The 27,940-nt window shown below is 39.0% G+C and overlaps 2 protein-coding genes across 45 annotated transcripts in view; one reads left to right on the top strand and one right to left on the bottom strand.

The window, feature by feature from the left end:
- Positions 1-25,920, top strand: part of SMG7 (SMG7 nonsense mediated mRNA decay factor) — an 87,034-nt gene extending 61,114 nt beyond the window's left edge. For 10 of the 40 annotated variants that reach the window (XM_065536187.1, XM_074030701.1, XM_065536225.1 and 7 more), the window contains 13 exons: positions 2,678-2,748; positions 3,987-4,047; positions 12,750-12,869; positions 13,834-14,122; positions 16,079-16,223; positions 16,642-17,024; positions 17,674-18,045; positions 18,810-18,959; positions 20,922-21,002; positions 21,477-21,636; positions 22,460-22,630; positions 22,754-22,899; positions 23,530-25,920. In XM_065536187.1, the coding sequence (XP_065392259.1) occupies positions 2,678-2,748; positions 3,987-4,047; positions 12,750-12,869; positions 13,834-14,122; positions 16,079-16,223; positions 16,642-17,024; positions 17,674-18,045; positions 18,810-18,959; positions 20,922-21,002; positions 21,477-21,636; positions 22,460-22,630; positions 22,754-22,899; positions 23,530-23,643 (2,263 nt within the window). In that variant the 3' untranslated portion in view covers positions 23,644-25,920. Of the gene's footprint in view, positions 1-2,677; positions 2,749-3,986; positions 4,048-12,749; positions 12,870-13,833; positions 14,261-16,078; positions 16,224-16,641; positions 17,025-17,673; positions 18,046-18,809; positions 18,960-20,921; positions 21,003-21,476; positions 21,637-22,459; positions 22,631-22,753; positions 22,900-23,529 lie in introns of all 40 variants that reach the window. The other 30 variants (XM_015446779.2, XM_015446795.2, XM_005540206.3 and 27 more) reach the window with 9 other exon arrangements.
- Positions 25,921-27,235: 1,315 nt separating this feature from the next.
- The window catches only part of NCF2 (neutrophil cytosolic factor 2), a 36,399-nt gene continuing 35,694 nt past the window's right edge, over positions 27,236-27,940 (bottom strand). For all 5 annotated transcript variants that reach the window (XM_015446854.4, XM_015446862.4, XM_015446857.4 and 2 more), the window contains one exon: positions 27,236-27,898. In XM_015446854.4, the coding sequence (XP_015302340.1) occupies positions 27,786-27,898 (113 nt within the window). In that variant the 3' untranslated portion in view covers positions 27,236-27,785. The remainder of the gene's footprint in view (positions 27,899-27,940) is intronic.

The raw sequence follows: 27,940 nt of genomic DNA on the forward strand, positions 1-27,940 counted from the left end.
AGGAAGCAGAGGTTTCAGTAAGCTGAGATCGCGCCACTGTACTCCAGCCTGGACTACCAAGTGAGACTCTGTCTCAAAAAAAAAAAAAAAAAAAAAAAAAAGGCCTTATGGTCTGTCTGCTTCATAATTGTCTTTTCTTTCATGTAGCTATAAGCTCTTTCCATGATATATTGACATTATCATGAGTAGAGTTTAGGAACATAGCACAGCCTACTACATATATCTCCTTTAATGTTAGCATAGGTTTTAGTAATACAGATTTTCAGACATTGCTTCCTTGCACAAAATTTTTATTTCTTACCTAGGCTATACAGTTTTTCTACTCTTGTATACTCTAGAACTCAAACTTATGTTTAATTCAACATATTATATCAGTAATGTTACGAAAGAAGAACTGCATGTTTTACCATTTGCTTATAGAGTTTTTATATTTATGAGCAGGGATTGTTACTTTCACTGTGTTTTGTTTTTTCTTGTTGTTCCTGTACAGTGATCCTTTTGGCCCATTCCATATATTCCCATTTCTTTTCATGGCAAAAGATGTTCAGCCAGAAGCAATAGCTTTATTGGCAAACACTTTTTCCCTCCATTTTTTTTTTCTGTCATTTACTGTTTCCTCTTCCTCCTATCAGATTTACCAAAATCTTTAGAATTATGCCCTTGCAGGTGTTTCCTTCTATCTTAAATTATGTTAGTACTCATTTTAAAGACTAGCATGGGATATCTCTTTAAAACTGAAGATTTTCCTTATATGTCTGATACATTAAAGTTATAATGTTCATTTATATCTTTTAAGTAATGGAAAAACAATGACTTTTGTGAACTTAGAATTGTATATATATTCAAATAATATTCAGTTTCTTATATCTGAACCTTCTCAATTTCTAGAATTTACTTTCCCTTGTACTTTTTTGAGAACATACTCTCTTAAGCTAATGAATACATGGAATAGTGATTTTCCTTTGTGGAAAATAGTTATAGGGTAAAGCAGTATATCATTAGGTCATCCACTCATGCGCTTTTTCTGCAGTGTTTTCTTGAGAGCTTACGTTTCATGAGAACATTGTACCAGTATAATATTCTTTTTTAGATTACTGACCTTTTTTTCCAGCTATCTCATATCTCCAAAGGTTTGTAGCAGACTGTTATTCTTCAATATTTGTTTATATATGGTATATATTTGTTGATATTTTTAAAGTAGCATATTCCCATATTTCAGAGTGTACAACTGTCCCAAATAGTTGTTAACTTACAATTTTCCATAGTGTGATTATTTACATCCAGTTTCTCTATCCTGGGCACTTCACCTCATGCTTTTCTTTTTCTTTCTTTTTTTTCTTTTTTTTTTTTAATAAAAGTTGGTTGATATATATTCAAAGGTAAGCTTCATATTAAGGAGAATGTGATTAGATACATGAGTCTACTGTAGGAAAATCAAAATCAAAGTAATTGTTTCCAGGCCAAAACCAAATTATTTTAAGCTAATTATTTTAACCAAATAATTTTAAGCAACATGGCTACTTCCACCCATCACATCTATTCCTCACCCCAGCAAATGAACATTCAAACTACTTGGATTTGTCCCCTGTCATATATATTACATCAGATTTATAAATTGCTCTTATGTTTTAAAGATAACAGATTTTGGGCCGGGCGCGGTGGCTCAAGCCTGTAATCCCAGCACTTTGGGAGGCCGAGGCGGGCGGATCACAAGGTCAGGAGATCGAGACCACAGTGAAACCCCGTCTCTACTAAAAATACAAAAAATTAGCCGGGCGCGGTGGCGGGCGCCTGTAGTCCCAGCTACTCAGGAGGCTGAGGCAGGAGAATGGCGGGAACCCGGGAGGCGGAGCTTGCAGTGAGCCGAGATCGCGCCACTGCACTCCAGCCTGGGCAACAGCGTGAGACTCCGTCTCAAAAAAAAAAAAAAAAAAAAAAAAAAAAAAAAAAAAAAAAAAAAAAAGATAACAGATTTTGATACAAATGTTTATATGTAAAGTGATATTTATAAATCTATATCCATAATGGAAACTTTAACATACCTGACTCAGGAACCAAGGACACAGTTAACAAATACATATATAGAACTTACTTCTGAGTAGTGGAAAGAATATGTTCTAATATTTTATGTGTAAGCTTTCACAAAATTTGTGTATTAGGAAACAGAGTTTAGAGTTCAGGCTGTTGTTAAAATGTGGATTTTTTTGTACCATGAAAAAAGAGGTGTTATTGGTTTGAACAGGGAATGTGATTTGTGTGGTATAACCATACCCTGTCATAGATTAAAGAACAGTGGATTCCGCAACTCATAATGTATGTGAAAGCTCTATAAAAACATAGTATGTTGTTTCTTTGCTCAGAATTTTCTCAGCCTATTTCAGTTTTCCATGTTTAAAACTGACAAATTATTTTCACTGTTTGTTGAATTAGGAGCATGGGAAATGATCTACAGTAGTAGCAGGTCTCTGTCATGGAAATTTGTCCCTTTTGTTGTATCTTTATCACTATCTAGTGTATCTTTGAAAATACATTTTTAAAAATTATACAGCCTTTGAAATGCTGAAATAAGGGAAAAATACATAAAGTCCAGGACCTGTAGATACCATTTTCATGGCTTCTTAGTGTTCTGGTTTCTCTTATATAAAAATAAAGTCTGAATTATTTCTTTAATTTACAGCATTTGGCCCTGGTTGATTTCTCTTCTGAATAGTTTCCATCCCCATGAAGAGGACCTCTCAAGTACTAGTGGTAAGAGCTACCCTAACCTTGTGTTGTTGATGTGGTTCTCCATCATCGATGGTGTGCTTAAGACCAGAGAAGAAGAGGTTTTTGGTGATGAATGATTGATCTTAAATTCAGTATCTCAGAAGTGACTGTGAACTCTACAGTAAGAGGTTTTTGGTGATGAATGATTGATTTTAAATTCAGTATCTCAGAAGTGACTGGGAACTCTACAGTAAGTGGGTGGAAGTAGATAATGTTCTCCCAGTTCCTCTGGCATCTTAATCTCATTTAGCATCATTCAAATAGGAGTTCAGAGAGTGTAATACCTTCAGATTCTTTCTGTCTTTCCTTCCTCCTCATTCTTACTATTAAAAAAAAAGCAATTAATGTGAACATTGCTCTGTCAAAGTAATACTTACTCATCATAGAAAATTTAGTACAAACAGAACACAAATCTCCCATACAGAGATACCTTTTACTAGTCACAATAGTGTATCTTCTTTGGGCCTTTTTCTTACATGTACACACACACATACACACACACAGGAAATGATTCATATCAAATAAAGTTCTGTGCCTGATTTTGAAATTTAGTATTATATTGTTAGCATTTTATTGTGTCATTAAGCATTTCGAAAACATGACTTTTACTGACTTCATAATATTCCATCCTATGAAAGTGCTATAATCCATTTACGTGCTTTCTGTTGCTTTACAATTTTCCCCATTGTAAATAATGCTGCACTGAACAACCTCTGGCTTGGCTTCTTTCTGACTTTTTTTTTTCTATTAAATCCATGCTCCTCAGGCATTAATTTGCACATAAATCACCTGAATCTTTTTAAAGTACAGTTTATGATTCAGTAGTTTTGAGTTAGTGCCCAAGATTCTGCATTTCTTGCAAGCTCTCAGATGATGTCAGTGTTATTCAGTGCTTTCAGTAAAAAGAGACAGGTAATCTAAACATTGGGATTACTGGATCCAAGACTATGAATTTTTAAGACTGCTGATTTTTTAAAAAGCCATTCTCCTCAGCATTGAGTATTAAGTGAGTATTAGGGGAATGTCTGTGTCCCAAAGATAACATGCAGAGTTTTGATAGGTGAGTTATTTTCATCAGGATTACTATAAAGAAGAGCAGAGAACTATAAGCATTATAATTTCTTTCTGCATGTTAATTTAAAAACAAGTTTTAGGGAACAGTATTCTACCAAACAACATTTTAATTAAAATGTTTGCAAATTTTGATTTTGACCCTTTAGCGACACCACTTCCAGAGGAGTTTGAATTACAAGGATTCTTGGCATTGAGACCTTCTTTCAGGTAGGTGATAGCTGAAGTACCTTTATCATTGCCAGTGATTGCAGTATTAAAATTAGCAGGGAATTGGGCTTGGATGTAGAGGAACCTTTGATCTTCCCAGCTGTGTGTTATTTTTGTAACAGCAACTCATAGTGAAAGTTTGTTGTGAACTGGATTTGTGTATGTCACGCCTTCAATTCCTGTGTAATAAAAATTAAAATGTAACCTTTCCACCTGTGCCCTTGATCCCATCCCTTCTTACCTCCCTAAGAACCTTGCCCCATCTGTTATCCTCTCTGCATTGTATTTCCAGTGTCTTGTCTTTCTTTCCTTTCTTTTTTTAACAACTAATTCCCTTTAGCCTAGTAACATTTAAGTGTGCCCCATTCTTTGAAAAAGATAAAATGAATTTACATCCACCTATTTTCCTACATTGTCTTATCTTTTCATCATCAAACTTCTTAAAAAGGGTAGTGTGCACTTTGGGAGGTGGAGGCAGGTGTATCATGAGGTCAGGAGATGGAGACCATTCTGGCTAACCTGGAAAACCCCGTCTCTACTAACAATACAAAAAAAATTAGCCGGGCATGGTAGCAGACACCTATAGTCCCAGCTACCCAGGAGGCTGAGGCAGGAGAATCACTTGAACCTGGGAGGCGGAGGTCGCAGTGAACCGAGATCACGCCACTGCACTCCAGCCTGGCTGACAGAGCGAGACTCTGTCTCAAAAAAAAAAGAAAAAGAGTAGTGCGGGCCAACCTGACTGACTCCATTTCAACTCCCAATCATTTTCAGCCTACTGCGGTTTAAACTATCAGTGTCTTCTAGATACCAAAATCCGGTGACTATAATCTTTATCCTATTGAATTTTCTTCAGCATTGAGTCCGTTGATTTCCTTCCTTCATGAAAACTTTTTCCTTAGCTCTCTGATAACCATTTTTCCCACCCTTAGCACTCAGTCTTTTTCACTATTTCTTTTCAACTACATGTCTCTGAATGTTGTTGTTTTCCAGGATTCTTTTCTTGCCCTTTCCTTCCCACTTTCTACATTCACCCTGTTGATCAAATCCATCCCTATGTCTCTTGAATGGTATGTCCCAAATTTTCAGCTCTGACTTCTCTTGAAGTTTGGATGCATATTCTAACAATCTAACCTCCCTTATGCATTTTAAACTTTAACATGACCAAAAATTGAGCTTATATTTTCCGATTTGGTCAGCCAAAAAGCAGTCTTCTTTCTATATTTTCTCTCTGTGCCTGTGGCATTACCCATCTATATGACCAAGCTAAAAATCTGAAAAATTCTTGTTTCCATTTGTCTTTCTCACCAAGCCTTTATAATTGTGTGTCTGAAATGCTTCTTAGGTTCAACTCTTTCCACTTATTTCCCCATACATAGTTCGGCTTTTATCACCAGTTTACCTGAAGTATAAAAACCTCCCTAAGTATAGTTCCTCTCCTCCTATAGTCTGTTTCTACACTGCCTCTACAATTATAGTTTTTAAGTATGTAAATAGTGATGTCGCATGACTAATTTTTTTGTATCTTTTTTTTTTTATTATACTTTAAGTTCTAGGGTACATGTGCACAATGTGCAGGTTTGTTACATATGTATACACGTGCCATGTTAGTGTGCTGTACCCATTAACTCGTCATTTACATTAGGTATATCTCCTAATACTATCCTTCCCTCCTCGCCCTTCCCCACAATAGCCCCCGGTGTGTGATGGTCCCCTTCCTGTGTCCAGGTGATCTCATTGTTCAGTTCCCACCTATGAGTAAGAACACGCAGTATTGGGTGTTCTGTTCTTGGGATAGTTTGCTGAGAATGATGGTTTCTAGCTGCATCCATGTTCCTACAAAGGACGCGAACTCATCCTTTTTTATGGCTGGCTGCCTAGTCTTCCATGGTGTATATGTGCCACATCTTCTTAATCCAGTCTGTCACTGATGGACATTTGGGTTGATTCCAAGTCTTTGCTATTGTGAATAGTGCTGCAATAAACATACGTGTGCATGTGTCTTTATAGCAGCATGACTTATAATCCTTTGGGTATATACCCGGTAATGGGATGGCTGGGTCAAATGGTATTTCTAGTTCTAGATCCTTGAGGAATCGTCACACTGTTTTCCACAATGGTTGAACTAGTTTACAGTCCCACCAACAGTGTAAAAGTGTTCCTATTTCTCCACATCCTCTCCAGCACCTATTGTTTCCTGATTTTTTAATGATTGCCATTCTAACTGGTGTGAGATGGTATCTCATTGTGGTTTTGATTTGCATTTCTCTGGTGGCGAGTGATGATGAGCATTTTTTCATGTGTCTGTTGGCTGTATGAATGTCTTCTTTTGAGAAGAGTCTGTTCATATCCTTTGCCTGCTTTTTGATGGGGTTGTTTTTTTCTTGTTAATTTGATTCAGTTCTAGATATTAGCCCTTTGTCAGATGAGTAGATTGCAAAAATTTTCTCCCATTCTGTAGGTTGCCTGTTCACTCTGATGGTAGTTTCTTTTGCTGTGCAGAAGCCCTTTAGTTTAATTAGATCCCATTGGTCAATTTTGACTTTTGTTGCCATTGCTTTTGGTGTTTTAGACATGAAGTCCTTCCCCATGCCTATGTCCTGAATGGTATTACCTAGGTTTTCTAATGGGTTTTTATGGTTTTAGGTCTAACATTTAAGTCTCTAATCCATCTTGAATTAATTTTCGTATAAGGAGTAAGGAAAGGATCCAGTTTCAACTTTCTACTTATGGCTAGCCAGTTTTCCCAGCACCATTTATTAAATAGGGAATCCTTTCCCCATTTCTTGTTTTTGTCAGGTTTGTCAAAGATCAGATGGTTGTAGATGTGTGGTATTATTTCTGAGGGTTCTGTTCTGTTCCTTTGGTCTATATCTCTGTTTTGGTACCAGTACCATGCTGTTTTGGTTACTGTAGCCTTGTAGCATAGTTTGAAGTCAGGTAGTGTGATGCCTCTAGCTTTGTTCTTTTGGCTTAGGATTTTCTTGGCAATGCAGGGTCTTTTTTGGTTCCATATGAACTTTAAAGCAGTTTTTTCCAATTCTGTGAAGAAAGTCATTGGTAGCTTAATGGGGATGGCATTGAATCTATAAATTACCTTGGGCAGTATGGCCATTTTCATGATATTGATTCTTCCTATCCATGAGCATGGTATGTTCTTCCATTTGTTTGTGTCCTCTTTTATTTCACGAGCAGTGGTTTGTAGTTCTCCTTGAAGAGGTCCTTTACATCCCTTGTAAGTGGGATTCCTATGTATTTTATTCTCTTTGAAGCTATTGTGAATGGGAGTTCATTCATGATCTGGTTCTCTGTCTGTTACTGGTATATAAGAATGATTGTGATTTTTGCACATTGATTTTGTATCCTGAGACTTTGCTGAAGTTGCTTATCAGCTTAAGGAGATTTTGGGCTGAGACAATGGGGTTTTCTAAATATACAATCATGTCATCTGCAAACAGGGACAATTTGACTTCTTTTCCTAACTGAATACCCTTTATTTCTTTCTCTTGCCTGATTGCCCTAGCCAGAACTTCCAACACTATGTTGAATAGGAGTGGTGAGAGAGGGCGTCCCTGTCTTGTGCCAGTTTTCAAAGGGAATGCTTCCAGTTTTTGCCCATTCAGTATGATATTGGCTGTGGGTTTGTCATAAATAACTCTTAGTATTTTGAGATATGTTCCATCAATACCGAATTTATTGAGAGTTTTTAGCATGAAGGGCTGTTGAATTTTGTCACAGGCCTTTTCTGCATCTATTGAGATAATCATGTGGTTTTTGTCTTTGGTTCTGTTTATATGCCGGATTACATTTATTGATTTGAGTATGTTGAACCAGCCTTGCATCCCAGGGATGAAGCCCACTTGATCATGGTGGATAAGCTTTTTGATGTGCTGCTGGATTCGATTTGCCAGTATTTTATTGAGGATTTTTGCATCCATGTTCATCAGGGATATTGGTCTAAAATTCTCTTTTTTTGTTGTATCTCTGTCAGGCTTTGGTAATCAGGATGATGTTGGCCTCATAAAATGAGTTAGGGAGGATTCCCTCTTTTTCTATTGATTGGAATTATTTCGGAAGAAATGATACCAACTCCTCCTTGTAGCTCTGGTAGAATTCCGCTGTGAATCTGTCTGGTCCTGAAGTTTTTTTGGTTGGTAGGCTATTAATTATTACCTCAATTTCAGAGCCTGCTGTTGGTCTATTCAGGGATTCAACTTCTTCCTGGTTTAGTCTTGGGAGAATGTAAGTGTCCAGGAAATTGTCCATTTCTTCTAGGTTTTCTAGTTTATTTGCGTAGAGGTGTTTATAGTATTCTCTGATGGTAGTTTGTATTTCTGTGATCGGTGGTGATATCCCCTTTATCATTTTTTATTGCGTCTATTTGATTCTTCTCTCTTTTCTTCTTTATTAGGCTTGCTAGCGATCTATCAATTTTGTTGATCTTTTCAGAAAACCAGCTCCTGGATTCATTGATTTTTTTGGAGGTTTTTTGTGTCTCTATCTCCTTCAGTTCTGCTCTGATCTTAGTTATTTCTTGCCTTCTGCTAGCTTTTGAATGTGTTTGCTCTTGCTTCTGTAGTTCTTTTAATTGTGATGTTAGGGTGTCAATTTTAGATCTTTCCTGCTTTCTCTTGTGGGCATTTAGTGCTATAAATTTCCCTGTACACACTGCTTTAAATGTGTCCCAGAGATTCTGGTATGTTGTATCTTTGTTCTCATTGGTTTCAAAGAACATCTTTATTTCTGCCTTCATTTTGTTATGTACCCAGTAGTCATTCAGGAGCAGGTTGTTCAGTTTCCATGTAGTTGAGCGATTTTGATTGAGTTTCTTAGTCTTGATTTCTAGTTTGATTGCACTGTAGTCTGAGAGACAGTTTGTTACAATTTCTGTTCTTTTACATTTGCTGAGGAGTGCTTTACTTCCAACTATGTGGTCAATTTTGGAATAAGTGCGATGTGGTGCTGAGAAGAATGTATCTTCTTTTGATTTGGGGTGGAGAGTTCTGTAGATGTCTATTAGGTCCGCTTGGTGCAGAGTTGAGTTCAATTTCTGGATATCCTTGTTAACTTTCTGTCTCGTTGATCTAATGTTGACAGTGGGCTGTTAAAGTCTCCCATTATTATTGTATGGGAGTCTTAAGTCTCTTTGTAAGTCTCTAAGGACTTGCTTTATGAATCTGGGTGCTCCTGTATTGGGTGCGTATATATTTAGGATAGTTAGCTCTTCCTGATGAATTGATCCCTTTACCATTATGTAATGGCCTTCTTTGTCTCTTTTGATCTTTGATGGTTTAATGTCTGTTTTATCAGAGACTAGGATTGCAACCCCTGCTTTTTTTGTTTTCCATTTGCTTGGTAGATCGTCCTCCATCCCTTTATTTTGAGCCTATGTGTGTCTCTGCTTGTGAGATGGGTCTCCTGAATACAGCAAACTGATGGGTCTTGACTCTTTGTCCAGTTTGCCAGTCTGTGTCTTTTAATTGGACCATTTAGTCCATTTACATTTAAGGTTAATATTTTTATGTGTGAACTTGATCCTGTCATTATATTAGCTGGTTATTTTGCTCGCTAGTTGATACAGTTTCTTCCTAGCATTGATGAACTTTACATTTTGACATGTTTTTGCAATGGCTGGTACCTGTTGTTCCTTTCCATGTTTAGTGCTTCCTTCAGGATCTCTTGTAGGGCAGGCCTTGTGGTGACAAAATCTCTAAACATTTGCTTGTCTGTAAAGGATTTTATTTCTCCTTCACTTATGAAACTTAGTTTGGCTGGATATGAAATTCTGGGTTGAAAATTCTTTAAGAATGTTGAATATTGGCCCCCACTCTCTTCTGGCTTGGAGAGTTTCTGCCAAGAGATCTGCTGTTAGTCTGATGGGCTTCCCTTTGTGTATAACCCGACCTTTCTCTCTGGCTGCCCTTAACATTTTTTCCTTCATTTCAACTTTGGTGAATCTGACAATTATGTGTCTTGGAGTTGCTCTTCTCGAGGAGCATCTTTGTAGTGTTCTCTGATTTCCTGAATTTGAATGTTGGCCTGCCTTACTAGGTTGGGGAAGTTCTCCTGGATTGTATCTTGCAGAGTGTTTTCCAATTTGGTTCCATTTTTCCCGTCACTTTGAAGCACACCAATCAGACATAGATTTGGTCTTTTCACATAATCCCATACTTCTTGGAGGCTTTATTCATTTCTTTTTACTCTTTTTTTCCCTACACTTCTCTTCTCACTTCATTTCATTCATTTGATCTTCAGTCGCTGATACTCTTTCTTCCAGTTGATCGAATTAGTTACTGAAGCTTGTGCATTTGTCACGTAGTTCTCGTGTTATTGTTTTAATCTGTATCAGTTCTTTTAAGGTCTTCTCTGCATTGATTATTCTAGTTATCCATTCATCCATTCTTTTTTCAAGGTTTTTAGTTTCTTTGCACTGGTTACATAGTTCCTCCTTTAGCTCTGAGAAGTTTGATTGACTGAAGTCTTCTTCTCTCAACTCGTCAAAGTCATTCTCCGTCCAGCTTTGTTCCGTTGCTGGCAATGAGCTGCGTTCCTTTGGAGGGGGAGATACGCTCTGATTTTTTTAATTTCTAGCTTTTCTGCACTGCTTTTTCCCCATCTTTGTGGTTTTATCTGCCTTTTGTCTTTGATGATGGTGACGTACTGATGGGGTTTTGGTGTGGGTGTCCTTTCTGTTTGTTAGTTTTCCTTCTAACAGTCAGGACCCTCAGCTGCAGGTCTGTTGGAGTTTGCTTGAGGTCCACTCCAGACCCTGTTTGCCTGAGTATCAGCAGCAGAGGCTGCAGAAGATAGAATGTTGCTGAAGAGCGAGTGTTGCTGTCTGATTCTTGCTCTGGAAGCTTTGTCTCAGGGGTGTACCCCACCTGTGAGGTGTGAGGTGTTGATCTGCACCTAGTGGGGGATGTCTCCCAGTTAGGCTACTCAGGGGTCAGGGACCCACTTGAGCAGGCAGTCTGTCCGTTCTCAGATCTCAGCCTCCGTGCTGGGAGATTCACTGCTGTCTTGAAAGCTGTCAGACAGGGGCATTTAACTCTGCCAGGGTTTCTGCTGCTTTTTGTTTAGCTATGCCCTGTCTCCAAAGGTGGAGCCTACAGAGGCAAGTCGGCCTCCTTGAGCTGTGGTGGGCTCCACCCAATTCGAGCTTCCAGGCACCTTTGTTTACCTACTTAAGCCCCAGCAATGGCAGGCACTCCACCCCAGCCTCACTGCCGCCTTGCAGTTAGATCTCAGACTGCTGTGCTAGCAATGAGGGACACTCCGTGGGCATGGGACCCTCCGGGCCAGGTGTGGGATATAATCTCTTGGTGTGCCGTTTGATAAGACCCTTGGTAAAGCACAGTATTAGGGTGGGAGTTACCCGATTTTCCAGGTGTTGTGTGTCTCACTTTCCTTTGGCTAGGAAAAGGAATTCCCTTCCCCCTTGCGCTTCCCAGGTGAGGCGATGCCTCGCCCTGCTTCAGCTCTCGCTGGTCAGGCTGCACCCACAGACCAGCGCCAACTGTCCGACACGCTGCAGTTAGATGAACCTGGTAACTCAGTTGAAAATGCAGAAATCACCCGTCTTCTGTGTCGCTCACACTGGGAGCTGGAGGCTGGAGTTCTTCCTATTCGGCCATCTTGGGCGCGCCCCCCACCCCACACTCTGACTAATATTTTTATTTACCCATTCCCGATTACTCCACTGTCTCTTTTAGCTTGATGCTCAAGTTCCAGCACTATCCAGCTCTTAGTTGTTCAGCCTTACTTTCTGCCACTTCCCCCAATATTTATAAACTCTATACACTATGTGCTATACTTGAATAGCTCCCTGTTTTTATTCCTCCACACCTTTGTTCATGTTGTGCCTAGAACATTTCCTTCTCCTCTACTGCCCTTCCATCACCAGCCTGGTAAGCACTTAGCCATACCTGTCAAGGTCCAGCTCAGCTGTCACTCTATGAAACCTTTCAGAGCTTCTCAGAAGGAACTCATCCTCCTTTTACTGTATTCACTTACTCTTTGCATAGTTCTTATTATGATGCTTATCAGATTGAATCATAATTATTTATTCCCAAAGGTAGGGACTCTTATTTATCTTTGTGTCCTCAGCATCTAGCCTTCTGCCTGGCAATTCTTAAATCTTCTTTAAAAAAAAAGTTTAATGAGCAATCTGAAAAAGCTTTATTTTCTCAGGTTGGTTTATCCTTCTGATATCAATGAGTTACTCTATATGCTTTATGATATTTATACATTTTTCTGATTTAGAATGGTCTGCCATAAAGCGGATAGATTAATATTGTTTATTAGCATAGGCACCTCAGAGACTCTTAGCATTGCTGTGGTCATTTTCAAGCAAATTACTTAGCATGCAAGATAAGTGTTTATAAAACTTTATTCTTAAAATGATAAAAGAATCTTTTCTAATACAAAGTTGTGGTTTATTTGAGCTCCCCAACTAGAAAGTGAAATGTGAGTAAAAATATTACATTAATGTAATGAATTTGTATATTTTCTTTTCTGCTTTATTTCATAGTTTGTAAAAATCTCTGGGAGTATAAATTCTAATAAATGCAGTTGATTACCTCAAGTAGCTCACCTGTATGGAAAATAATCTGAAGCCATTACAGTTAATCAGGTGAACTTGGTTGCCTGGAAAATATCTTTAGCAATTTAATATTCTCATAACTTGTTTGTGTCAATTTTAGGAACTTGGATTTTTCCAAAGGTCACCAGGGTATTACAGGAGACAAAGAAGGCCAGCAACGACGATTACGACAGCAGCGCTTGATTGCTATAGGCAAATGGATTGCTGATAATCAGCCAAGGTATGTCCATGGAGCTTCTGGTCTGCCCCTATTTAACCACCTTTTTAGATAAACACACACACACATATCTCACAAGTTACATATTTTAGGCTTTGGTATAAATATTGTCGATCGTGAACTCTTAAGTTGACATGTTGGTAGCACAACATCTAATTATAACCCTAGTGAATAAGTATATCTTTATTTAGAATCTCTGTTCTCCTTATTGTGTATTATAGAGGACTTGGTTGTCTTTTTTGTTTATCATGAGTTTCTGCTCTAATTTATAAATATATTTGTAAATCTATAACCAAATTGTACTTCCACAGTCATGGTAATTTGTATTGGCCTGGGCATGGTGGTCAGTTTCAGGCAGGACAGACTAAGATGGTGCCAGTAGCCAGTTAAGTACAAAGCAGATGTGGTCATTAGTGTAGGGGAAAGAACACAGGTTTTGTCATTCTGTTGGTTTGAGTTCCATTTCTAGTTCCGCAGCTTCTCAAGTGGGTGTCCTTGGAATCTCCCCAGTAGATTATAACCTTTCGAAAGTCAGTAACTGCTTATTCAATTTTGTATTCAGGTTTCTGTCATACAGTAGGTACTTAAATGCTTGCATGTTTGAATGAACTTACCACCTCCGAGCTTCATTTTTCACATCTATAAAATAGGAATTATATATAGCTACCTTATAAGACATCAAAGGCCCTAGACTAGTGTCTTGCACTTGAAGCATGCTCAGAAATGTAAGTTCTAGCAAATGTTGAAAGAGCAGAGGGAGGGATACGTTGTGACGATGTTAAGTGTGATAATGAGAACCTCAATTTCTACATAACTACTTTTTGTGTTACCTGAATCCACATTGTTATATCCGGCTGTTTCCGTGGTTATTAGTGCTAGGAATATATTGACTTGGATTCACACACAATTCAGTTGTTATTTTTTAAGTTAATGTTTTTCATATATGGATTTATTTTTGCTTTTTTAGGCTGATTCAGTGTGAAAATGAGGTAGGGAAATTGTTGTTTATCACAGAAATCCCAGAATTAATACTGGAAGACCCCAGTGAAGCCAAAGAGAACCTCATTCTGCAAGAAACATCTGTAATAGAGTCGCTGGCTGCAGATGGGAGCCCAGGGCTAAAATCAGTGCTATCTACAAGCCGAAATTTAAGCAACAACTGTGACACAGGAGAGAAGCCAGTGGTTACCTTCAAAGAAAACATTAAGCCACGAGAAGTGAACAGAGACCAAGGAAGAAGTTTTCCTCCCAAAGAGGTGAGAAGGGACTATAGCAAAGGAATAACTGTAACTAAGAATGATGGAAAGAAGGACAACAACAAGAGGAAAACTGAAACCAAGAAATGCACCTTAGAAAAGTTACAGGAAACAGGAAAGCAGAATGTGGCAGTGCAGGTAAGCTGTATTTGAACTATAAAGCAGGTAGAGGAAGGCTCACACAAAAGGCAAGATTTTTCATTTTGTTCTAAAGCCATGAGAATTGGCTGTCCTGGAAGTTTAAATGCATTATTTAAATGCATAGTAAGGTTATATAAAGAGCTGTGATAGATGGTCATTTTATCAATTCTTGGGAATTGCAAGTGAAAAAAAAAAAATCTCAACCTGATTTGACACTTTTGTCAGTCCTCTCCAGTTTAAGCAGTTTGAAAGGATTAGTTGCAGTCGTCAGTTTCACACAGGATTATATTTTACTTGGAAGATAATAACTACCATTTGTCAATGCTATAGTGGAGATTTGGGGTCTTCTGTAGATCCAGTAGAACCAAAAGCATGTTAAGGCTTATGCGGGGTTTTTGTTTTTTTTTTTTAAGATTCACCGTAATATATATACACTCGTATATATGTATTTTCTTCTTGGAAAAATATGAGGCTTTTTTTCTTGACAATTATACTTGTCCCAGCTAGTGGTACTAATATCACTTTAATCTTATCCTGGATCCTGGGAATTTATAAAGGAAGAACCCAGGTTTCTTGCTGGGAAAAGATAAGCACTGCTCAGTTATTTGTGACTTTCTTTTTATTAAAATATTTTTCCAAATAGATAAGATGATTTCATATAAACAGAAAAGGGCCTTTATTCTGTGGTAGTTTTATTGATACTATTAATGTTTGAATAAATACTTAAGTGGCCATGTGAGTTGTTAACACACTTTTGCAAATGTATGTGTTTGCATGAGAAAGTTTACATGGTTGAAGGCTGCTTACAAATAAATAGTACCTTTGATGTATTTCTCTAATTTTTTTTGAGAAAGAAAAATAATAATAGTTCCATTTTAAGATTATATCAGGGAGAGAAACAAAAGACAAGGTAGAAATTAAGACGTGGGGGAGAGAGAGATGCTAGCGAAAGGCAAGAAAAAAAAATGAACTAGAAAGCCAAAGGATCAGAGTTTTAGGGATAATGAGTCCAGCGTTTTCTGCTTACCCTGCCTCCATTCTCTAACTGCTCCCAATAAGGTCGTACTGAAAACAGAATCTCCTTTTTTGGTTTCTCATCCATCTCAAATCAGCCATAAATGATTAAAGTGAGAAAGAGTCAACATATCACCACACTCTGTACCTCATCCCGAGTTTTCTATAAATGCTAATAATTTTCCCTGATTTTGCTCAACTTTGAGCGGGGCATATGACATCTACTCTCTGGCTCCATCTATAGGATCTCAGGGCCTGTTCCTTACTGCTGAAAGTATCCTTATTTATTCTGAAGGGTGGTAAAGTTGCAGGGTGGAAGGTGGATGCCTGACTGTACACATATGGCTACCCAGATGAAATTAAACTGAGGGCCAAAATAACTCACCTATGGGTTAACGGTCACTATTAGTTCATAATTCATGTATGCTGTTTAATGAATTAGAGTATAGAGAACCCTGGGCCCCAGAACAAGCAACTTAAAGTCATAGACAAGTTTTTTTCAGCTTGTTAGCATCAGGCATCTCATTTGTAAAACAAATGGACTCTAAGGTCCTTTACATATTTGGATTTTTGTGATCATGGGAAAGCAAAATAATTAGTAAAACTAAGATAGTAAAATTATCTTTTATTGGCTATTAAATAATTTGCTTTGATATTCCATTTTTAACTTAGGTGAATTTAAATATCTTCAGCATGTCCTTTTTGATCTAATGAGGTTTTAAATACTTTCTTAAGAGTAGGGTCTTTTTTCTGACACGTTTGAGTTTCAGTTTATTATAGTTTTGCTTCTCTTGGTCACAGGTAAAATCCCAGACAGAACTAAGAAAGACTCCAGTGTCTGAAGCCAGAAAAACACCTGTAACTCAAACCCCAACTCAAGCAAGTAACTCCCAGTTCATCCCCATTCATCACCCTGGAGCCTTCCCTCCTCTTCCCAGCAGGCCAGGTAAATATGTTTTATAATTTCTTCTACTTAATCTTTTCTGTGCAAGAATTTCTGTTCACTCACTGAGAAATGTGTATTCTGTTAGAGTAATGTTACTAACCCAAAGAAAGTTCTGTTTTCCCTAATGCTTATAAAATTATTTTTGAAATGTTTCTGTGTAGTGTACATGCAAGTGCATGTTTGTTATGATGAAGGAAATCCTATCACTGAACACAGAAGCTACTTACACAAGACTGATTACTTCAGTGGATAGAGGAAAAGTGTCAATATTTTTAATTCTTCAAATCAAGTTAAAGATTGACAACATGACTGATCTCTTTTATGATGTGTTAGAGGACTCCCTCTACTTACCTGTTTTTAAAAAAATGAATTTTTTGCTGTTTCTTTAGAACTAAATCTGTGTTCTTCTGTTTTGAAGGGTTTCCACCACCAACATATGTTATCCCCCCTCCTGTGGCATTTTCTATGGGCTCAGGTTACACCTTCCCAGCTGGTGTTTCTGTCCCAGGAACCTTTCTTCAGCCTACAGCTCACTCTCCAGCAGGAAACCAGGTGCAAGCTGGGAAACAGTCCCACATTCCTTACAGCCAGCAACGGCCCTCTGGACCAGGGCCAATGAACCAGGGACCTCAACAATCACAGCCACCTTCCCAGCAACCCCTTACATCTTTACCAGCTCAGCCAACAGCACAGTCTACAAGCCAGTTGCAGGTTCAAGCTCTAACTCAGCAACAACAGTCCCCTACAAAAGCTGTGCCGGCTTTGGGGAAAAGCCCGCCTCACCACTCTGGATTCCAGCAGGTAAGTTACAGTTGTGTGTACTGTCCAGCTGAATGAAATAAAGGGAAATGCTGAAAGATTCAATGTTAGAAATGCTGATTGAACTTTGACATACTTCTTGTTTAGATTTGTAGTGATTATGAGAAGGCAAAAGTATTGTCTCTACTGTTTATGAAAGTCCAAATGTTTTCCTTACTTTTGTAAAGTATATAATACTAGATCTTAACTACCATTCTTGGCTGCTACTAAATGTCCATTTATTGAAAATGGATTTTCTGCAAATAATTCTATAGGAACATAAACTACTAGGGAAATAGAATCACAGTCTTGATGAGGTACTAAGACAGATGTGACACCGATCTTAAATGTTGTCGTTTGAAGCACAGCACTTGAAGCAGAAAGGGGAAACAAACACTCTTATGCAAATATATTCATTCATTCATTAACCCTCTTAAATAGTTGAATTAAAAGAAAATATGAGTGTGGTGCCCATAATCTGTTCCCAAAAAGCTCTGTGTATTGAAAAGCCCAAAAGGTAAAGGAAACTGCTGCCTTGCCTAGAGTTTTGTTGCTTGGAAAACACCTCAAGTTCATTCTGTGATTCTTTAGCATTCATTATAAGTAATATTGCATTTTATCCTCACCTTGATGACAGGCATCTCTTTTTTAGTATCAACAGGCAGATGCCTCCAAACAGCTGTGGAATCCCCCTCAGGTTCAAGGCCCATTAGGGAAAATTATGCCTGTGAAACAGCCCTACTACCTTCAGACCCAAGACCCCATAAAACTGTTTGAGCCGTCATTGCAACCTCCTGTAATGCAGCAGCAGCCTCTAGAAAAAAAAATGAAGCCTTTTCCCATGGAGCCATATAACCATAATCCCTCAGAAGTCAAGGTCCCAGAATTCTACTGGGATTCTTCCTACAGCATGGCTGATAACAGATCTGTAATGGCACAGCAAGCAAATATAGACCGCAGGGGCAAACGGTCACCAGGAGTCTTCCGTCCAGAGCAGGATCCTGTACCCAGGATGCCATTTGAGGTGTGTGTTCTTTCCTATCACCGGGCATTTTGGAGATAGGTTTGGGGTTGACTATCTTTTGAATATCTCAAATGGATCTTATAAAGAGGCCACTCTTACTCTTTAGTACTATAGAATGCCACTGAGTATTGGTGTAGCTCTTGGTTTCCTCCTCAAAGTTGCACAGTATGTTTTAGTTTGGAAGCTGAAGAATTCTGTAACTGATTCAGAACTCTGATGGTCTGGCAAAGAAACCATGTACAGAAATCTCTAAAACAGCATGTTAGAGAATTCTGAGACAAAGCACTCCTCTCAGTTGGGCTGAATCATCTAAGTTTAAAAATAGGTTTACTGATACTTAAGTTGCTCTCTGAGAGGAACAAAGTTAACCAGTTATCTTGGACAGTGGAGGTCCCTTTCTTTGCCCTTTTTATTCATGAGAAGCAGGTGAATGTTAGTAACTTTTTAAAAGATCTCTTTCTTTCTTTGTTAGCACAAGAGATGCTAATTATTTTGCTCCATAGCATTATTTTACTTAACTAGCCACATTCACCTTTTGTGTTCTGCTCTGTCAGTATTTTTGCTTTTCTATTGTCTTGAACTTTCTCCAGTATTGTCCTTGTGTTGCTTTGCCTTTGCATTTCAGAGCCTTTTTTCTTTGCCTAATACCATCTATCTCACTATCCCCTTGACTGTAGTTGTCTTCTTCCACCTAATCATACTACTATTCCTTTATGCTTTTATTGTCCCTTATTGCATCTCACTGTGATCCTTTCTGTCACTAGGACCCCAAGAGCTCCCCTCTGCTTCCTCCGGACCTGTTAAAGAGTCTGGCTGCCTTGGAGGAAGAGGAAGAGCTGATTTTTTCTAACCCTCCTGATCTTTACCCGGCTCTGCTGGGGCCTCTCGCCTCTCTTCCTGGACGAAGCCTTTTTGTATGTATTTGACATAATTCTGCTTCTTGCTCTAACTCCCAGCTGCTTTTCTGAGATATTGTAGTACACAGATTAGGTGATTTCTTATCTTCCTGGGGCTGTCCTTTTCAGAACTGTAAAACATATTTTCTAATTCCCTAAACCAACCTTAAGATGGTAGTAGCATATAACAAAGCATTTCTGACTTTATATTTCTCCCAAATTGTAGAGACATACCTTGGTTTTATGTGTTATCCAGAAAACATTCTGCAGAGCTGGTAACACACAGGGTGTGAGGTGACAAATTAACTCACTTTGCAGGTAACACTTCCATCTGGACCCAGAAATTTTAAGTGTCATTTAATCTTGCTTAGGAACAGTGAGATTTGTTTCTCATATGTAGCCAAAATATGAAAGGAAATATGTTCTCGATTTTTTTTTTAACTGACGTTATTGAATAGTATATGGCTCTTTTTTGTTTGGTTAACTAAATGCAGAAGGAGCCCTGATCTAAATTCAAAGTTGGATTCATAAACAGAATGAGTAAAAATGAAGAGGATTCTACTTATAAACATTGTCAGAGTGTCATAAATGAGTAAATATCAAAATAAATAACCAGAACCACATAAAATGAAATCTGAGAACTCATCCTGCATTTCAGAGAACATCATTCTGTTTGCTTGTCAGTGTTTATATTATATTTTACTGTAGGTGGGGAGTATAAAAATGGAAAGAAAGATGGATGCTATGAGGCTTTTGCCCCTCTATTGCAACTTAATAAAACATTAAAAGATAGTGAATTTTACTTTCTTGCTTTCTCATAAACACAGGGCAAGCACACATTCGTAAAATTAAAATACATTAATTTTAGTATCAAGAGAAATAAAACCTTAACAGCTTTCATGACATTGCTGCCATCCCTGGCACTTGAAGTTCCATTAAGAATTTGTCTGGGTGGTAGCAGTAGGGGCCCCATACCAAGTTATGAAATAAGAGCAATAAAAGACCCCCTGGAGACTTCAATGGTAGTAGTGCCATGATTGAGTGCACAGGGATTGTGGAAGCCCAGCTGCTATACTGTTGCCTCTACATGTTTGCCTTTCTTGCTGCTTTTATGCTGGAGTGGCTTGAAGGACTGAGGGTAGTGCTTCTTTGTCCACTTGTTTCCTAATCCCTTAGTTCTTGTTTCGTTAGTGTTCCTTTCAGTGGAAATGGAGCTGATGGTAGAACAAGTGGGAGTATCTTCAGGGGTTTTTTTTTTTTTTTTTCTTTTCATGTTTAAAAAACAATGAATAAAAAATCCTTGACTATAACCCTTCCTATATTTAACATTAGTGATACAACATATGTCAAAGTGCTTCTCTTGTCGTAGGTATTTAGTAATGTTTTGTTAGCCAGCTATTCAGTGACAGCATTAGAGATTCAGCTTTGTTTCTCCTAATGACTTTGCTAGGGCCATTAATAAATGTAAACTTGACTTTTAGCAACTATTTTACTGTATACTGCAAATAGAGCTGCTTAAGAAGCGTATTAACAAAGACATTTGTCAAATGGGTTTGAAAGGCTTTTTAAAAGTCACCAATGTTAATGTTTTAAAAATTGTAGGGTGGAGAGGAACAGTGTTGGAACAGTTCAGCATTTTGTTTTGAGATTATTTTAAGTGCAACTGTTAACAGGGGGATTCCTGAGGTCCATGCCTCATAAATACTCAAAGTGCTGTTTACCAGGGTCGCTGGTCCCTGCCAGAATAGAATCTCTGACTAATTTGATCTAAAAGGAGGATTCTACTCACCTGTGGCGACTGGCACTTAGGCGGTGTCTTGGTATTAACAGATTTGAATTCACGTCTTCTGAGCCTCAAATTGTACTCAATGGGCAAATACAGGCATGCTTTTGCTTTGGTTCCATACCATAGTATGGTAAGATTAATATTAAGAAAATGGAAGGTATAACTTAATTACCTTTTTTTCTGGGACTGTGAAGAAATCCTTATTGGAGAAGCCCTCAGAGCTCATGTCACATTCATCCTCTTTCCTGTCCCTCACCGGATTCTCTCTCAATCAGGTAGGTGAACAGTGAAGAATCCTGCTGTGTGCTTTTAGTGTCAGCTGATCAGTGTCTTTCTCATACTGTTTCAGTATATCTGTTTTTTCTTTATTTTCCATATATTAGTGTATTCCAGATATTTGATGTTACTCCCTTGTCTCTGATCGGGGCATACTAGTGACTTGTACATCATGAGTTAAAACCCTTTAACTTCTCATTAATATTGAAACCCTTAGGGCTCTGTTGTTGAGCCAAATAAATTATTCACATTTTCAACCTGGATAATTTACATAGAGCAAATTTAAGGGTGAGAGAAAGCAAAGAGGAAAATTAATTTGACTGGAAAATTGAAACAGAAAGAAATAAAAGCCTTCAAAATTTCTCTTCCTAAGAAAAGCTTAAGGTGTACCCAGCATCCATGAACGAGCCATTGGATTTTCTCAAATCTCTTTCCTCGGAGTGAGTTTAGAACTTCACCGTCATGTCTTTCAGGAAAGATACCCAAATAATAGTATGTTCAATGAGGTATATGGGAAAAACCTGACATCCAGCTCCAAAGCAGAACTCAATCCCTCAATGGCCCCCCAGGAAACATCTCTGTATTCCCTTTTTGAAGGGACTCCGTGGTCTCCATCACTTCCTGCCAGTTCAGGTATTAACTACTCTTTAAATTATAGACCTTGCATTTCCTGTACACTCAGTTTGATTAAGGGATAGTGAGATTCTGTAATTGTAAATATATCAGTTGTTGGGTTTTTTTTGTTTGTTTGTTTATTTTTGTAACTTCTGAAAGGAAATAGAAAAAAGCCAGTTTATGTATTAAATGCGACTGACAAAGCTTTTTACATCCTCAGTAGCCAGCAGAGATGTAAGGGAGAAAATAGAGGTTCTGTCTTAGGTTCCCAGCTGTTTTTTAGTTTTATTTGTAGGTGTTCATTCTTTGCAGAAAAATTGCATTTTTTTTTTTTTTTTTTTAAAGACAGCATCTTGCTGTGTTGCCCATTCTAGACTCAAACTCCTGGGCTCAAGCAGTCCTTCCATCTCAGCCTCCCAAGTAGCTGGGACTACAGCTGCACACCACTGTGCCCAGCTCCGCACTTTTTAAAATTGAGATTTTTAACTTATAATAGAGTCTGACTAAATAGTAATTCTTAAGGTTAGCAAATTCTTTCTGATACATAAGACCAATAAATATGTATCTGAAATAGTGGTGCCAGAATAGTGCATTCATTCAGTTGACAAAAATTGCCTACTATTTTGTTTTGCTTTTTTAAGGTGAAGAATATGCCTTAGATATGTGTGGCAGGGCAAATTAGTGCATCTAGCAGATCTCTTTGGAGCCTTTAGTTTCCCTTTCCTTCAAAGCCCCGTGGTTATTGTTAGAATTTTAGTGATCAGATCTACAGGAACCTGTAGTTCTTTGTATGTTTGTGAAACAATGATTTACTATATCCTGTGTTACTATTATTTGATAGATCATTCAACACCAGCCAGCCAGTCTCCTCATTCCTCTAACCCAAGCAGCCTGCCCAGTTCTCCTCCAACACACAACCATAATTCTGTTCCATTCTCCAATTTTGGACCCATTGGGACTCCAGATAACAGGGATAGAAGGACTGCAGATCGGTGGAAAACTGATAAGCCAGGTGAGATCTACATTTCATTGCCAAGCAAAATTGAAAGAATTTACTCTATCCTTCCCTGGGGTCTGGCAATTGGTAGTGATAGAACGTCTTCTTGAATTTTTCTTATCTCTTTTCATCCCTTAGCCATGGGTGGGTTTGGCATTGATTACCTCTCAGCGACGTCATCCTCTGAGAGCAGTTGGCATCAGGCCAGCACTCCGAGTGGCACCTGGACAGGCCATGGCCCCTCCATGGAGGATTCCTCTGCTGTCCTCATGGAAAGCCTAAAGGTGAGTAGATTTCAGAACCAGAACCACAAGATGGTTATAGCAAAGGTGTCTCTGCTTTCATTCACATAAACAGCGAGACTTCTCAGGCCCTCGCGGCTGACTCATACGTAGCACATACGTAGCAGAGTTCTAGAAACATGGGCTGCCTTACAAGATTCTTGAGTGATAATTTTTAATTTCTGAATTCACTAGTGGTAAAGCAGTATCTTCAGGAGGATAAAAACAAAGGTTTTAGTTTGGTTCTAAGGTTAAGAAAATTCTGATTCATTTTGGAATGTTTGATTTAAGCGTTTTCTGACAAAATAAGAGTATCTAATTTTAGAAATGTTTTGTTTGCCTAAAACTTTTATAGTAAATGCCCTATGTGGTACCACATACAGCCGAGTTTCAGTAAAAAGACTTGACATAAAATGTGATTTCACTTCTTCTGGTTTAAAACAGTCTTAATGGAAACTAACTAGCTTTAAGAATCTTATAATGACTTTTTCTAATAGCTGGATTTTTGTGGGGAGTGGGGTTTGGTTTTGGGGCCATATGTATGCCTTTATATTTGGCTGGGATTGAAAAACAAATCCCTTTCAGACAACTGGGCATTTGACCTCTGCTGACAAGATCTGGACTGTTTTTCAGTCTATCTGGTCCAGTTCCATGATGCATCCTGGACCTTCCGCTCTGGAGCAGCTGTTAATGCAGCAGAAGCAGAAACAGCAACGGGGACAAGGCACCATGAACCCTCCACACTGAGGCCAAAGTGACAACCTGGGAATGAAGGCTCCATAAACCATGGCATGTTGGGTTTGCAGGACTGGCCCACACAGTCCCCTGCAGGTGGCAGCCCTCTTTTCTGTTTCTTGCTGTCAAGAGGGTGTAAGTATTCCACCAGCCCGCTGAGTGTGCACGAAATGTTCGCAGTGCAACAAAAAGAAAAATCCATCAGGAACTCTCCATCCCCCCGGGGCCTTCCGGAGGGAGAGAGAGAGGAACTGCTGTTTATCTCACTCAGTTACTTGGTATCACCGCCTCTCACCTTCTCCATCGTGCATGTCCCCAGCCACATGGGAAGTGAAAGCTGAGAAGGGAAGGCAGATGGGAGAAGCCAATGGGAACTTCTCAGTCCTTTTTCCCTCTTTGGGGAATAAAATAGGAATCCATTAATGGTTGCTTTGCTGACTGAGAATGTAGTTGAAATTATTCTTAAACATCTTTTATTATTACTCTCAGTAGTAAAATATCACACTGAATTCTTCCATACACAGGTGTGCTTCTAGTCAGTGTGTAGCAAGGAAAGCCCCGTTCACTGCTCCTGTGAGAGGTTGGTGGTGACAGGATGGGGAACCGACCTCTTCAGCCAGTGGAAGTGTTCCCTAAGGGAGAGTTCAAGGCCTCTCAGAAGGCTCTGGTAGGCCCTCCTCTGGCCAGGAGACTCCAGCAGGAAATGCCCTTCACTCTGTAGGTGCTCGAGCCCCAATCGAGGATGCAGTGTGGGTGGTGGTGCTGGACTGGCCTAGCAGGTGACTGCTGTAGGATTTCAAATTACGTTTTTGATTCCTGTACATTTTACAGTCGCACAGCAAGCAGTCTCGCGGAAGGCAGGCTAGTCCATTCACAGCCTGGAACATTCTAATAGGTAGAAGCTTTCAGTGTGGTTATTTTTTGTTTGGTTGGTTTTTGCGCCCCCATTCTACTTCCCACCCTCCTGCCCCACCTCCATCCCTTTTTTACCCGATGCTGTATGCTAGTAATTGTTTTTATTCCTAATGTGTACAACATCACATCTCCCCAAGAAGCAACAGCATGGGGTCCAGCAGTTGGGGCCCAAAAGACAGTCTGAAGAGGAAGGATGCGGCAGTATCTGCATAGTCCACAGAGGGCCCAGGCCCCTGCCCAGCTGCAGTCTCCCAGCCTCCACTTTCAGAGTGAAATTCAAGGCAACACGGACATGTGCACGTCACGCACAGAAGAAAACGCAACGTCGTCCATTTTGGAAAAGGCGAAAGAAAGGAAAATAAACTCTTTATTTGATATTTATTAGGAGGAAAGAGGACTGAAAAAGTACTTGCGTAGAAACAGAAGGACAGCATTTCTGTTAGGCATTTCCTGGAAAAGTAATATTTTAAGGGGAAATTATGAAAACAATCTAAATGTTCAATTGCTGTGCTAGTGGTAGGGTTTATTTTCTGGGAGGTCTCTCGTTTGTCTGTATGTTTGTGTACACACACATGCCCATCTGCTGTCCCAGAGGGGAGGGGTTGTGTGTATGAGTGTATGGGGTTAGTGTGGAACTTAAGAGCTGGAACACAGCTGTAGAGCAAAGCACATCCAGGAGCCCCAGTTGTCACTGGAGTCTGGGCAACCCCAGCAATGAAAAGGGGTGAGATAATGCTCATTGCTCTTCAGAGAGAGTGGTTGGAGTCCCCCCCACCCCGCCCCCCCAGTATGCTTACATTATTGCTCTTTTAGTTTGATATGGTGTTTGGGTTTTGTTTTGTTTTTTTGAAAGGTCTGAAAAGGTGAAGCCCCCCACCCAATGGCAATATGAAACCTTTTGTGCTTCTCTTCAGCCCCTTCCCTGTGTCCATCTTTCTCTCCTCTTCCGAAGCCTTTTTCCTACTACCTTTACCCAGTTTGTGTGTTTGAGCTCTGCATTCAGGCAGCTGCAACATTCCAGTGTTTGAACTGTCACTGATTCTTGCGCCCTAGACAAGCTAACCAGGTGTACCATCTCACTCCCAGTAATACCCAGCTCCCATCTAAAGCCCCATTCTGCATGAGAATTTGGTGTTTGGAATGTTTTCTGACTCTTGGGGCGGGATTCCTCGCCTTATCATCCTCACTGTGGAGTAATGAGGAGGGGGAGGAGAATCTTTATCAGAAACTGGTTTTGTGTAGTAAACTTTCTTTCCTGGTTTTTTGTTTTGTTTTGTTTTCTGGATTTTGTTTTTTGTTTTTGTCTGTCTGTGCAAGACCTGCAGCTGCTGAAAATCAGCTTTGCCTTTAATTAAACCATGTTCTCTCCAACCAGATCTGTGTATTGATTGTTTCTTTTCTATCCTAAAAGATACAACTATTGAAGAAAATCCAACTTAAAAGGCAAGAATTTCAACAACTCACAAGTCATCCAGGGAAAGGCATAGATGGTCAGAACTTGAGTATTTTTCAGGGTTATTTTTGCTTTTAGTAGCATTCCAGACCAATGAATTATGGAAATTATAATTAATTATAATGGAAAGGCATGAGTAGTAAGAAATCGATTATCAAAATTATTTAATAAAAGAATGACTTATGTTAAGGAATTAAGAGCCCATCATTTTTATTCCTATTGTAGCTGTTACTAAGGCAGTTCAGAGAGTTTATCCTTTTGGCCTGTAAAAATTCACTGAATCTGATTAGCAGCAACATTAATTACTCTTCTTAGTTTTGGGGTTTCTTTTCTTTGAGTTGTGTCCAAAGTTTCTAGTGGTAGCTTGCTGGGTCTTCCAACTGTGTGTTGGAAGCCAGTGCTGTAGCAAACCGTAATGTCTGTGTGCTCACCCTGACCGACTGTCATTTCACCTACGTGTTGATTCAGTCTGCAGTTTTCACTTCCTTATTCTACTTTTTACAAGTGCCTACACACTTGAAAAATTGTTAGCAAAGCTGCACATACGCTACAAGAAGAAGGGGGTAGGGAGAGGAATTAAGGCCAGGCCTTAAGGTCTAATAGTTACAGAATCCTTCACCCAAGTTAGTCTTGAAAAATTGGACAATTGGTTTAGCCAAATCCATAGCATTCTGTTATGTATATTAGTATAGTATATGCAGTCATTTACCATATAACAACATTTTGGTCAACAATGGATTGCATATACAATCATGCTCCCGTAAGATTATAATACATTTTTGCTGACCTGTATGTTTAAATACACCGATGCCTACCATTGTGGTATAGTTGCCTGCAGTATTGAACACAGTAATATGCTGTACAGGTTTGTAGCCTAGGTGTAGTAGGCTATACCTGGTAACCTTTCTGTGTAGTAGGCTATACCATCTAGTTTTGTGTAAGTGCACTCTAGATGATGTTTGCACAACATGTTTCTCAGATCATGTCTCCATTGTGAAGCAATACATAACTGTATTACCAAATGTCAGCTAACAAGATACTACTTACCAACTGGCTTCATGAACACCACTGTTTTTCATCGCTTAAATGTCGGTGATATATATTCAGTATTGAGTTCTTAACACATGTTCCTCTCTGATAATGTACAAAGGTATGTAATTCTATAAATTCTCTGTAGAATTGAGTGTTGTATTCCATGAGACCCTCACTCAGTCTAGGTTCTGTTTAAGCAACACGTAATGAAAAAAGAAAAGTTTATTTGTATATGCTTCATGAATAAGGTTACTTCAAGCCTTAAGAGTCAATTATAGTAATGGTTCAGAAACAGGAATATTTGTACTTAGTCCTTGGGCCTTGACTTCGCGTCTTGTTTTTGTAAGATAGTTTTTTTTTTTTATTATTATTGCGGTATGACACAGAAAAGTACACCAATCAAATGTACAGCTTGATGAATGTTTACAGTGGGAACGCAGCTGGGTAGCCAGCTCTCAGATCAAGAAACAGGATCAGCACCTGGAAGACCCTCTGGTGCCCTTTCCAGACACTTCCATCTGCTCCTCCTCTCACCTAACTCCTCCATTCACCTGTCCCCATCCCCTCACCCGCTGTGCCCCAGGAAATCATCCTAGGTACTCACATCATTGTCTAGTAGGTTAAATTTTAACAGAGAATAGTTAACACTTCCAAACTGTAATGTCCCAGTATAGTGTACAGCAGAAGGGTGCTAAATCTTACAAACAGGTAATAGGGGCTTCATTTTCTTCAGCTTTGTAGTTTGTGAAACATCCTAGACTTCTCTCCGAGTGCTTTCCAAATCTGTAGTTGCGCATTCTTCAACGAAAACTTTGGGGAAAATGCCCACCTTCCCTTTGCACTCCCCTTCCAGCCATTCGTCATTCACTGTTAAAAGGAAAAGTACACATGGATTTCTAAAACCACTGT

The sequence above is a fragment of the Macaca fascicularis genome, chromosome 1 (genome assembly GCF_037993035.2).
Source record: "Macaca fascicularis isolate 582-1 chromosome 1, T2T-MFA8v1.1".
Classification (NCBI taxonomy): Eukaryota; Metazoa; Chordata; class Mammalia; order Primates; family Cercopithecidae; genus Macaca; species Macaca fascicularis.